The sequence below is a fragment of the Nomascus leucogenys genome, chromosome 12 (genome assembly GCF_006542625.1).
Source record: "Nomascus leucogenys isolate Asia chromosome 12, Asia_NLE_v1, whole genome shotgun sequence".
NCBI classification, from domain to species: domain Eukaryota; kingdom Metazoa; phylum Chordata; class Mammalia; order Primates; family Hylobatidae; genus Nomascus; species Nomascus leucogenys.
In genome coordinates this window covers 9260570-9273760 of record NC_044392.1, presented here as the reverse complement: position 1 = coordinate 9273760, position 13191 = coordinate 9260570, and the positions used below count along the sequence as shown (strand labels likewise).

Sequence of the window (13191 nt, the reverse complement as noted above, 5' to 3'; positions counted from 1 at the left end):
TCACACTTCAGTTTGTATATGTAAACCAAAGTTGTAACATCACAACTTTGTTACATGTACTATTCATTCCGGGTATTACATACCTCCTATAATACGGAAAACAAATTCATGGAAAGGAGAAGCACACATGCTAACTGTGAGTACGAACAGATACTGAGGCTGCTCATTAAATTTGGTCCTAAATGCCAGAAACTTGAGGAGCACCACATGGAAACATATCAGGTCTGTGAGAGAAGACCAACTTTCAGCCGGGCACAGTGGGTCATGCCTGTAATCCCAGCACTTTGGAAGACAGGGGCAGAAGGATTCCTTGAGCCCAGGAGTTCAAGACTGGCCTGAGCAATGTGGTGAAATCCCATCTCTACAAAAAATACAAAAATTAGCAGAGTGTGGTGGTGTGCACCTGTGGTCCCAGCTACTTGGGAGGCTGAGGTGGGAGGATCACTTGAGCCTGGGAGGCAGAGGTTGCAGTAAGCCCGTATTGTGCCACAGCACTACACCCTGGGTGACAGAGACTCTATCTCTTAAAAAAAAAAGGAGAAAGATCAACTTTCTCATTATACTAAATTATAAAAGGTAAGGGTAATTTCGGTCCAGGAAATGTAATACAGAGAATGGATACCAAACAAAATAATGGGCCACTACAACATGCTTTCCCTATATATTGTTGTGTGCCAATAAAAGCTGAGGGGAGGTCGAGCATGGTGGCTCATGCCTGTAATCCCAGCCCTTTGGGAGGTGGAGGCGGCAGGATGACTTGAGTCCACGAACTCCAGACCACCCCGGGCAACATCTCTACAAAAAAATCAAAAAATTAGCCGGGCACAGTGATCCGCACCTGTGGTCCTAGCAACTCAGAAGGCTGAGGTGGAGGTGGAGGGGTCATTTGAGCCCACGAGTTCGAGGCTGCCTTCAGCTATGATGATGCTACTGTGCTCCAGCCTGGGTGGCAGAGTATGCCCCTGTCTCTAAATACAATAAATAAAGATTCTATCCTGGCCAAGATGGTGAAACCCCATCTCTACTAAAAATACAAAAATTAGCTGGGCGTGGTGGCACATGCCTGTAATCCTAGCTACTCGGGATGCTGAGGCAGGAGAATCTCTTGAACATCCCTCCCTCTGCGCGCTGCTGGCAGTGTCACAGACACACTCTTCCCCTTGCAGACTCTCCCTAGTCCCTTCTAGTTTCTTGCAGTGAGCCGAGATCGCGCCACTGTACTCCAGCCTGGTGACAGAGCTAGACTCTAAAATTAAATAAATAAAGAAAGATTAAAAATAAACAAATAAAAGTTCAGATCTCTAATCCATGGTTATCTCAGGTAAATTGTTAACTTTCACTTTCTATTTTACCATTTTAATATTTTAAACTAAAATAATGATTTTATGAAAAACGAAAAATATATTTTATTTAATTTTATTTATTTATTTATTTAGATACTGAGTTTCACTCTTGTCGCCCAGGCTGGAGTGCAGTGGCCCAATCTCGGCTCACTGCAACCTCCGCCTCCTGGGTTCAAGCGATTCTCCTGCCTCAGCCTCCCAAGTGGCTGGGACTACAGGTGCCCGCCACCACACTCGGCTAATTTTTCTATTTTTAGTACAGACGGGTTTTCGCCACGTTGGTCAGGCTGGCCTCAAACTCCTGACCCCAGGTGATCCGCCCATCTCGGCCTCCCAAAGTGCTGGGATTACAGGCATGAGACACCACGCCCGGCCCGAGAAGGTTTTTTTTTGGTTCTTTTTGTTGTTTTTTTTTCAAGCAGAAACAATATATGCACTTTAAGGAGAAATAAGAGGGCAAGTTCTTGGAAGGACTGCAAAATCCTATGGTTAGGCATGATTACATAAAACGTCATGAGGAAGTTGGGTGTCTAAATCCTTTTAAAGGCTTATTTCAAAGATAAAGGAGGCCAAGTCTGGGCTCAAGGATCCCAAGGAAGCTGCACGGAGGGCACAAGAGCCCAAGTCTTCCTCCAGGCCCTAACGGGATTGGGTCCCATGATAACGTTACAGAAAACCTGCTTGACGCACCAAGACCCCCCTCGAAGCCACAGTCCGCCATCGGGCCAAGTTACGAGGCTCAGCAGGGACCACAGAGACAAGACTGGCGCGGGGACTGGAGCAACCAAGAGTCTCAGGGTCGAAGCCAAGGCTAGTCCAAGGCTGGCCGGGTATGGGGGTCAGGTTGGACCCTGTCTAGGCTCACCTGCCGCTGTGCTAGGAAGGTCTCCCAAAGATACACTGTCCAGGAGAAGAGCAGCACGGCCCCGAAGATACGCTTCTCTGCCGGCATCTCCCACAAACTGTCCAACGATGCCCACATCCCCATGGCCACCCGGTTCCGCCGGCTCCTTCAGCGTGCACCGGTGCCACACCGACACTCGTCCCCTCAGAGCGTTCCCGCGGTGTCACAGCAATATCCGTTCTTTCCGAGGGCCCCTACGCCGATACCCGCCCCCCATCCCTCCCTCTGCGCGCTGCTGGCAGTGTCACAGACACACTCCTCCCCTTGCAGACTCTCCCTAGTCCCTCCTAGTTTCTACAGGAAAAGCCCCAGCCCCACCTTCCTCACTTCCGGCCCAAAGAGGGCGGGGACCCAGACGCCGAGTTCCGGGCCCGGCTGAGCTGTGTTGCATCAACATTCTTCCCCCACGTCTTGACGCTGGGTTCCAGCCTAGGGTTCTGGCTTTCCTCCTGGGCCAGTGAACGCGGCGAAGTCCTCCTCTTTCTAATCTCCAGAGCCGCAGTTCCATCCCCTGGGTCAGCGGCTTACCCTGACTGGGCTGCGGTATCTGCCCTCCTTCCCCCAATAAGGCGACAGGTAGTCGGGGCTGGGGCCGGAACTGACTGAGTGGGCCGCGGCTCCCGCCTGAGGTGGCTAGGAAGGACTGGACAGCAGCCGACTTCCCAGGCTCTGAAAATCATGCCTCTGAGTTAGAGCTACCTCAAAAGCAAGACCAGGCATTAGAAATGGAGTCTTTGAGCCAGTATTGGGGTGTTCGGAATTCAAGCGTATGAGAGGGTGGACGGTAGCGTTAAGAATGTGTATTTGAAGATCTCGTCTCAACCACCCGAAGTGTAGTCAGAGGCGGCGTTTTCCCTGCGAGAGTGCCCTGGAACAAAGCAAGGATAGCGTGGGTTAGACATACCTGAAATGAAAGCGTCTTACTTTATCTAGGTACATATTTGCATCAGTAAGGCGCAATGTCATTTCTCTCTTGGAATTCAGAAGTGAAATATGGTGACTGGGACGCCTGTACATTGCTTTGACTTAAAAGTTGAAGTCAATTATTCTGACCGAAAGTTAATCTGATGATTAATTGGTTAAACATACTATCGTTGCTAATTAGCATAATTATTATTTACAATAAAGTGAGTTAAATAGCTACAACTAAAATATATTTAAATTACTGTGATATTGTGATGCTAAAGATGTGTTGAAATTAATATCTTGAATTTCTCAACCCTGCCTAAATGCCTCTGAGAGTAGTTAGTATAATTAAAAGTCACTAGAGAAAGTGAATGATTCTAATAACAGGATAACAAATTCTTTTCAAGTCAGATGGTTTCCAGTTCTTTGCTTTCAACAAAATTAATGGTGGCCCATGAATTGTCAGCTGATGAAGGAACACCATTTGGTTTTTGGCATGCAACTCGGAAAGAAACCAAACGATTGATTGACATGCTTACAACAAAACTACTAGCATTCTCACCTATTTATGTAAAACCACTTCTCAGCACTTATATCTGTGAAAACAACATAATTGAAAATGAACCCTGTTAATCTACCAGTAGGAACTATTCATCCAGATAAATGAATTAATTGGTGGGTCAGCCCCATCTATCTCACTAAGAGATGTGTTCCCAATAGAATTTCAACTTTTATAACTGTGTATTATCAATATTTGTAATCGTGTCATTTTGATCCATTATATACTAAAGATTATCATGATGATTACTCACTTCAGAAGAATTCCAGCGTAGAGCCATAAAGTTAAACGAAATTTTTTTAAGGTTTACTACATATGTCATATTTTTATTGCAAAGGAGTGATCAATAAAAGGTTGTTCAAACATCAGAGTATTACATTTGAATAACATTTTTTGTTAGAGTACAATCTAAATATGTTAGAGATAATAAAAGAACAATGTTGGAGAGCTCATTAGTGTATATTTTAATGGATAATGGTGGTTATTCAGTTGTTATGTAGATTCTCTTGGATACATTATAAAGAGTGATTTAACAGTTTTTAAAATTCTTTATCCTGAAAAGTTGCAATGATTTAACAGTTTTATCTTAAAATGTCAGTATTTACAATTTGCAAGAATTTACGTCCATTGCAGCTATTTGAATTTATGATGGAACTAGTTAGATACCAACTTAAATATATGAGGGGTAAGCACTTTTTCAAAATTTTCTCTCCGTCAGGCCATCATTGCTATGCCCTCTTCACTCTTGACTTCAGCTGTCTGTGAGTCCAAAGCCTCACAGGAGCTTCTACCACCCAAGCTTTGTGGCTAAGGGCACAGGTTTAGAGTCAAGCTGCTTGATTGCCAGCCACGGCTGCACCATGTATTAGCAAGTTCTTTAATCTGTCTGTGCATCAGATCCTCATCAGTAAAATGAGAATAACTTAGTATGTACTCACTTTCTCGTATTGTTAGGATCAAATGAGAAAATTCATGTAAAGCTCTTAGCAATGTAGATGGCCCTGAGTGCCCAATAAAGGTTAGCTACTGCTTGGGAGAAGGGCATCGTAGCATTGAACTGTCACCATGTGTCTGAAGAGATAGGAGAGTAGGAGGCCGAGGTGTCAAAAAGCCAAGACTGACTGGAATTCATTCATTCAATAAATACTGAATGTCTGTGAAATGCCAGACGCATTTCCAGGTGGCAGGGATATAGCAGTGAACCAAAGCCCCTCTCCTGGAGCTTACATTCTTAGCTGGGGTGGATGCAGTGTTTGATAAATAATAAGCAAATATTTAATAGTAAACGTGGAAGTGATGTTAAGTGCTATGAAGAAAAAGCAGCAAAAAGCCAATACAGCATGTTGGTGTGAGGGGTGCTGCTTTACATAAGTTGGTCAAAGAAGCCTTCTCAGATTAACTGGCATTTGAGTCCCCCCAAAAAAGTGAGAGAAGAAGCTGTGTGGATATCTGAGGAAACTGCCAGTCAGAGTGAAGAGCAAGTGCAAAGGCCCGGAGATTGGCCAATGCTTATCATATCTGAGGAATGGCAAGAGGCTGTGGAAAGAGTAAGGAAGAGGGGGAGTGCAGATCCATGCCATCATGCAGTCTTTTAGTTAAAAGACTTTTACTTAGAATGAAAGAATAAGCCACTGCAGGATTTTGAGCTGAGCATCGCAGAGTTCTGAGCAGACAATCCTCACTACAACGTGGAGAATAAATTTAATGGGGAATGGAAGGAGGGAGTGCAGTTAGGAGGCCATTTCAAGAATCCAGGTGATTCAGCAGTTGCCAAGGATATCAGAAAAAAAGAAAAAAGAATCCAGGTGAGAGATGGTAGTGCAGACTAATGTGGTGGCAGTGGAGAACTAGTGAATTATGGAAAGTGAATAATCACTTGTTTCTCTTTTCAGAAAGACAGTACTAATAGAAGGGCTGGCCTGTGTGGAGTCTAAAAATGGGAACCTCAAAACAGGCTGTTGGCAGGATTTTGCTAAAGGACAAAGACTGGCAGGGTGTGCTGGCTCACAGCTGTAATCTCACACCTCCCTCTTTGGGAGGCCAAGGTGGGATAATTGCTTGAGTGCCGGAGTTCGAGACCAGCCTAGGCAACACAGTGAGACTTCATCTCTATAAAAATAAAGGAAAATGGCTGAATTTGAAGGATAAAGATTATTATCCCTAGAGTGATAGACATTGCTGTAGGGTAGTCCATCTACCCTGTCTAACCTAAATGATACAGTTGCTCTCAAGCTTTTTCCCTATCTTGCCTTGACTCTCTGCTTACCAAGCATTCGAGGTCCCTTAAGTGCTCTAGCCATAAGTGCTCCAGACTCAAGAAAATAATGATCCCCCTTGGCTGGGTGCAGTGGCTCACGCCTGTAATCCTAGCATTTTGGGAGGCCAAGGGGGGTGGATCACTTGAGGCCAGGAGTTTGAAACCAGCCTGGCCAACATGGCGAAACCCCATCTCTACTAAAAATACAAAAAAAAAAATAATAACCAGGCATGGTGGTGGACGCGTATAATCTGGAGGCTGAGGCAGGAGAATCGCTTGAACCCGGGAGGCGGAGGTTGCAGTGAACGGAGATCATGCCACTGCACTGCTGCCTGGGTACCCTTACAAGAGCGGCTGTTATTTCTTTTGCATCTAGCTCATTCTACTTTCTAGCTCATACGTTCTGTCTCTCATATAGGCTACTAATTCTCTGTTACTCCCTGTTAAAAAAGAAAAAAAAACAAAAACCCTATAATGGTCCATTTATGATAGTATAAAGCCCAACCTATATATGGTATATATGGTATGACCTTCGAGGTCCTTCATTACCTGACATCAGTCACTCTTCAAAACCCTTCTCTTTTGGCCGGGCACGGTGGCTCACAGCTGTAATCCCAGCACTTTGGGAGGCCGAGGTGGGCGGATCACAAGGTCAGGAGATCGAGACCATCCTGGCTAACACGGTGAAACCCTGTCTCTACTAAAAATACAAAAAATTAGCCAGGCGTGGTGGTGGGTGCCTGTAGTCCCAGCTACTTGGGAGGCTGAGGCAGGAGAATGGCATGAACCCGGGAGGCGGAGGTTGCAGTGAGACGAGATTGTGCCACTGCACTCCAGCCTGGGCAACAGAGCGAGACTCCGTCTCAAAAAAAGAATATATATATATATATATATATGTATATATATATATATATGTATATATATGTGTGTATATATATATCCTTCTGGGCAGGGTGCAGTGGCTCATGCCTGTAATCCCAGCACTTTGGCAGGCCAAGGCGGGTGGATCACCTGAGGTCCGGAGTTCCAGACCAGCCAGGCCAACATGGTGAAACCCCATCTCTACTAAAAATACAAAAAGTTAGCCAGGCATGGTGGCAGGCGCCCATAATCCCAGCTACTTGGAAGGCTGAGGCAGGAGAATCGCTTGAACCCAGGAGGCAGAGGTTGCAGTGAGCTGAGATCACGCCACTGCACTCCGGCCTGGGCAACAAGAGCAAAACTCTGTCTCAAAAAATAATAATAATAAAATAAAAATATACTTCCATGATGATCCCCCTCAGGAATATTATCTTCCATTTCTTTGTCTGCCTGTGTAATCATTTATGGGACACCTCAATGTCACTTCCTTTCAAAGCCTTTCCTGGCCCCACCCTGTATTCACCCACCTGTTTTTGCATTTAGTACGCGAAACAGTGAAGTCTCATCCAGGGGTGGCATTTTAACTCCAGTGGATCAGGCAGAAATTACAAATGGTCAAGATTACTCTTCCCTTAGGAAGATGCCACTTTGGAGACTGCTATTTTTTTTTTTTTTAAGACAGGGTCTCACTCTGCCATCCAGGCTGCTTGCTGCAGCAATCTCCTAGGCTGAAGTGACCCTCCTGCTTCAGCCCCCTGAGTATCTGGGACTCCAGGTGTGCACCACCACACCCAGCTATTTTTTTTTATTTTTTGTAGAGATAAGGTCTCACTATGTTGCCCAGGTGGGTCTCGAACTCCTGAACTCGAGCAATCCTCCTGCCTTGGCCTCCCAAAGTGCTGGGATTACAGGCGTGAGCCACTGCACCCAGCCTTACATTGTGTCTTCTTGAGCAGCATAGCCAGTTTTTCCCCAGCATGGCAACAAATCACTTTATCTGCATACCAAATGAAATGTTTTTTTTTCTGTAGACCTCCTCTGTGGGTATGAAATATTTCATTTAGGTGCCAGATAGTTACACAGTGTTTCAAATGACCATGATCTCATTTATTGGGGCAAAAATGCACACACTATAAGATTGGTGGAATCTGAGGCCTGCTGAGAGAACCATTTTCTGCCACCTCCCAGGTGGGCCTTCTCTCTCTCTCAGGGTACACACTCATTGAGTGGAATCTCTCCATTCTTCCCTCCCTGCCAAGGAGAATTCTCCTCAGTTCAAGATGTTATGGCCAGGTGTGGTGGCTCATGCCTGTAATCCCTGCACTTTGTTATGCCAAGGTGGGCGGATTACTTGAGGTCAGGAGTTCAAGACCAGCCTGGCCAACATGGTGAAACCCTGTCTGTACTAACAATGCAAAAATTAGCAAGGCGTGGTGGTGCACACCTGTAATCCCAGCTACTTGGGAGGCTGAGGCAGTAGGATCACTTGAACCCAGGAGGTGGAGGTTGCAGTGAGAAGAGATCCTGCCACTGTATTCCAGACTGGGTGACAGAGCGAGACTCTGACTCAAAAAAAAAAAAAGTTATGACTCCACTGTATTATAATTCCCTGGTCTGAAATTACTTGTCCATCCAGTCAAACTGAATGCTCCTGAAGCACTCAGGAAAGATTCCTAGGGATTATCACAATGCTTAGCATAGAGTAGGTATCAGTAAAAGTTGGATAAAATCAGTCTCCTTTATGTGACTCTGTATCTACTCCCACCCTTGCCCACTTTTGAGTAATTAATGCAGGAGACTCCTGGACTGCATGTATACCTTTAGGCCAAAGACAAGCACAGGGGTCAGCCTACCTCTAAAGGACAGTCCACTGCAGGGCCCTCAAACAGCACTTTCTTACTTTTTATTATATTTAGTCTAACCTCGTCAGCATGGACCTCAAGGCCATGTACCTGACCACCCTCCCTTCTCTTCCTACAGCCTTAGATTCCAGCCCAGCTATCCTCTCCCATCTATGGCAGCTTATGGTCTCCAGCCTGCTGAGTGTACACCACAATCCTAGAGACATTTTTAACTACCACTATACCCCACTATACCCCACCATCCATACAAGTAGAAGCTCAGCCCTACTAAATAGAGAGCCAATCTTTGCAGGGTAATTTCAATAGAGTTCTCTATCTTTATTGATACACCATTGCACACATGAGGGAAACAGTGCTTTCCTGGAAAAGATTGGAGTCCATCACATTTCAAATGGGGAAGTAAACCCTGATGTGGGCAAGGGACTCTGGCAGTCAGAGCAGCTGCAGTAGGGCTCAGAGGAGGAATCCCTTTTCGTGGCAGGTTTTTGAGCAATGATTATCCCCTCTAGTTTCTTCATTTTGTTTTCCACTGTCTGAAGTTTTTTCAAAATTTTCTCTTGCAGACCCAAGGACAGGAAAAGATTATTATTGTCTTGAACTTGGAGACCACTTCCTTCTGGGTTGGCTAGCAAAGCCTGAAAAATATCTGAGCCCTTCTTGTAAAGTTTGTAGAGTGTGATTACAAACAACAACGTTTTCTAAAATGGAACAACAGAAGTTGAGTGTTAGTTGCTACAGTTTACTATCTATAAGAGAAAAACAAAACAAAAACTTAATAGTAACAATAATTCCTCATTCCAATAACAAGTCTCCCATTTAGCAAAAATGTTTTGTTTGTTTGTTTTTGTTTTTCTTGGAGATGGAGTCTCACTATGTCGCCCAGGCTGGAGTGCAGTGGCGCCATCTCAGCTCACTGCAAGCTCCGCCTCCCAGGTTCATGCCATTCTCCTGCCTCAGCCTCCTGAGTAGTTGGGACTACAGGCGACCACCACCATGCCCGGCTAATTTTTTGTATTTTTAGTAGAGACGAGGTTTCACTGTGTTAGCCAGGATGGTCTCAATTCCTGACCTCGTGATCCGCCTGTCTTGGCCTCCCAAAGTGCTGGGATTACAGGCATGAGCCACTGTGCCCGGCCTTAGCAAAATATTTTCACACCTATTTCATCTTTTGATTTTCACTGCAAACTGGAGAGGTAGGCAGGTCAGGCAGGATTATTATTTGCATTTAATCAAGATTGTAATAATAGATAACTATTTTCTGAATGTCTGGAGGTTACTTTGCCTCTGCATGACCTATTTATGCAGAAAAAACACAACTGGATAACTATATACCTTCCAGTTTGAACTCTGTCATTGTCCAAGGTTATATATTGGAAGTGGCAGAGCCAGGACAGGAATCCAGAAATTCACAATTCCAAGTACACTTTAGGACATAGTAGTCTGAAAAACTGGATTTCTTGGTCATGGAAAAGGTTTTTAAAATATACAAGGAGAGATCTGGGTACAATGGCACACACATATAGTCCCAGCTACTAGGGAGGTTAAGGTGGGAAGATCACTTGAGCCCAGGAGTTAGTGTGCTATGATGGCACCTGTGAATGGCTACTGCACTTCAGCCTGGGCAACATAGCCAGACCCTGTCTCTTAAAAAATTAATATATATATATTTTTTATTTATATAAAATAAATTATAGGTGTGGACCACTGCATCCAGCACTTTGAGAGGCTCAGATGGGAGGATTGCTTGAGGCCAGGAGTTAAAGACCAGCCTGAGCAACATAGCGAACGTAGCGAGACCCTGTCTCTACAAAAAAATTTTGAAAATTAGCCAAGCCTGGTGGTGCATGCCTATGCTTCCAACTGCTCAGGAGGCTGAGGCAGGAGGATCACCTGAGACCAGGAGTTTGAGGCTGCAGTGAGCTATGATGACACCACTGCACTCCAGCCTGGGCAACAGAGCAAGACACTGTCTCTAAAACATTAAAAAAAAATAAAAAATAAAAATAAAGCATATGCTGGGCACGGTGGCTCATGCCTGTAATCCCAGCACTTTGGGAGGCCGAGGTGGGCGGATCACCTGAGGTCAGGAGTTCGAGACCAGCCTGCCCAACATGGTGAAACCCCGTCTCTACTTAAAATACAAAAAATTAGCTGGGCGTGGTGGTATGCACCTGTAATCCCAGCTACTCGGGAGGGTGAGGCAGGAGAATTGCTTGAACCTGGGAGGCAGAGGTTGCAGTGAGCCAAAATCATGCCATTGCACTCCAGACTGGGGGACAAGAGCAAGACTTCATCTCAAAATAAATAAATAAATAAATAATAAAAGCATATGTACAGTAGGACAGATTCTTGCTAGGATAAGAAAAAAAATCATCTTGTTCCTTATTATAACAACTAGCACCACTTATTTTTTTTTTTGAGACGGAGTCTGGCTCTGTCGCCCAGGCTGGAATGCAGTGGCGCGATCTCGGCTCACTTCAAGCTCCGCCTCCCGGGTTCAAGCAATTCTTCTGCCTCAGCCTCCTGAGTAGCTGGGACTACAGGCACATGCCACCACCACACCCGACTAATTTTTGTATTTTAAGTAGAGATGGGGTTTCACCGTAGCACTGCTTATTGAATATATGTGCTAAGATTTATACATACAATATCTTCTTTAATCCTCACAATACACATATATATGTGCGTGCGTGTACACACACACACACACACACACATTCCTGTTCAAGATTTAGGTCAGTTGGTTTACATTAAATGAGATTTTGGAGAAGAACTGAATTTCAAATCCTAAAAATTCAGTTCAAACTCCAATTTTGTCAGCTCTTACAAACTATGTGAACTTGGGTGGGTGATAATCCAGTTCTCTCATTTACAAAATGGAGCAAATAATCTCTGCCCTGACTACTATGCAGGATTGTGATGGTTTAAAATAGAAAGGACCTGTGACCGTGATTACTAAACAATAGTGACATATGAAAATAAGTGAATGCTAAAAAATGATCCAGTAACAACTTCTCTCTGCATTTATCAAGTAAACTTGTCACTCTAAGAAAGCCGTTTTAAAAGTCTGTCACCTTAAGTTTCTGGTGAACCTCAGTGCACCTCAGTTTCTTCACTTGTCATGTGAAAATAACCTCCATCCATTTCGTGGAATTTTTGAGATTCTCAAAGCATTCGACTATATTGTATGTCAACTATTATTATTGGTGACTACACAGAAGTATGTAAAATCCTGTCTCTCACAATCCCAGCCAGTTAAATTCCTACTCCCCAAAGAGCTCCTATATACTTATGGAGCCTTATTTTGTTAAAACACAATAATGAACACATTGTGATGACTTAATACATATGCCTCCTTATCAGTTACAGAACAATGGCATAGTAAGAAAGGCCATACTCGTGATCCTAGCTATACTTTCGTGCCTATTCTATAAACACAGTAGCACTCAAAGATGAATAAGTGATCAAAAATTTTTGAGGGTAAGGCTGTCTTTTCAGGTTACCAACATGTTTGGTCTATTTTATTATAGAAGACAAGCCAAAGACCATTGTGAGAAAGAACATTTTTATGCCCAAAGCCTAATTGATGGAGATTTTCAAGGATAACCTAGTTTCTGCCAACTTAAGAGACAAAGGTTCGCCTTTGCACATCTGCATGATTTTAAAACTGGTGGCAGCAATATGGGAAAGAACTAATCAAATTTCAATTTATAACTATATAAATGTTTGTAACAAAAGAGTATAACCTGAATTGACTGAATACTTCGTTTCCATAAGGCATATATTCCTATTCCCAATAAAATCAAGAAAGAAATCCTCAAGATGATTTGCACAGCCGGAGCAAAATTATCTAATAGTCCCAAACTTGTTTGCTGAGGTGCACTAATCTCTCCCAAAAAAGTTGCTTGTATCCAATTCCATACTGTGCTCAGAGAGAGAGACTCTAAGAGGTTGTCCCAGCTAGAAGATGAAGACGTTGACATTTTAATAAGCAGCAGCTCCAGGAACTACATGTGCAGAAGCTTCAGGAATCTAAATATGAGTTAGGGGGAGTGGTCTGGGGGCCTAGGTGTTCCAGAGCCGTTGTGAGCTGTGCTTTGTGATGTCACTGTTCCAAAGGTCAGCTTGCTTCCCACTCACCCAACCAATGAATCTTACTCAAAACCAACCGGGCACCGGCCTGGGTTTTCAGTTCATTCATATTGCTTTATCTGATCTTTGGCTAGTTCTGGCTCTAGCATAGTGCTGTCCAGTACAACTTTTTGCAATAATGAAAATGTTCTTTATCTGCCATGTCCAATATGGTAACCACTAGTTACCTGAAATGTGAATAGTGCAGCAGAGACTGAATTTTACATTTTAACTAAATTTGGCTGGGCATGGTGGCTCACACCTGTAATCCCAGCATTTTGGGAGGCCGAGGCAGGTGGATCACTTGAGCCCAGGAGTTCGAGACCAGCCTGGCCAACATGGTGAAATCCTGTCTCTACTAAAAATAC

The 13191-nt window shown here is 44.1% G+C and overlaps 2 protein-coding genes across 2 annotated transcripts in view; both read right to left on the bottom strand.

The window, feature by feature from the left end:
• Positions 1–2554, bottom strand: part of ZMPSTE24 (zinc metallopeptidase STE24) — a 44201-nt gene extending 41647 nt beyond the window's left edge. Inside the window, exon 1 of the mRNA XM_003273323.3 lies at positions 2209–2554. Within this exon, the coding sequence (XP_003273371.2) occupies positions 2209–2331 (123 nt within the window). The 5' untranslated portion in view covers positions 2332–2554. The remainder of the gene's footprint in view (positions 1–2208) is intronic.
• Positions 2555–8989: 6435 nt separating this feature from the next.
• TMCO2 (transmembrane and coiled-coil domains 2) lies at positions 8990–12768 on the bottom strand. The gene is made up of 2 exons (XM_003273322.3): positions 12439–12768; positions 8990–9390 (listed from the first exon to the last, which is right to left on the bottom strand). Exons 1-2 carry the CDS (start codon positions 12673–12675, stop codon positions 9073–9075), a joined length of 555 nt encoding a protein of 184 aa, XP_003273370.1. The 5' UTR covers positions 12676–12768; the 3' UTR covers positions 8990–9072.
• Positions 12769–13191: the final 423 nt, after the last annotated feature.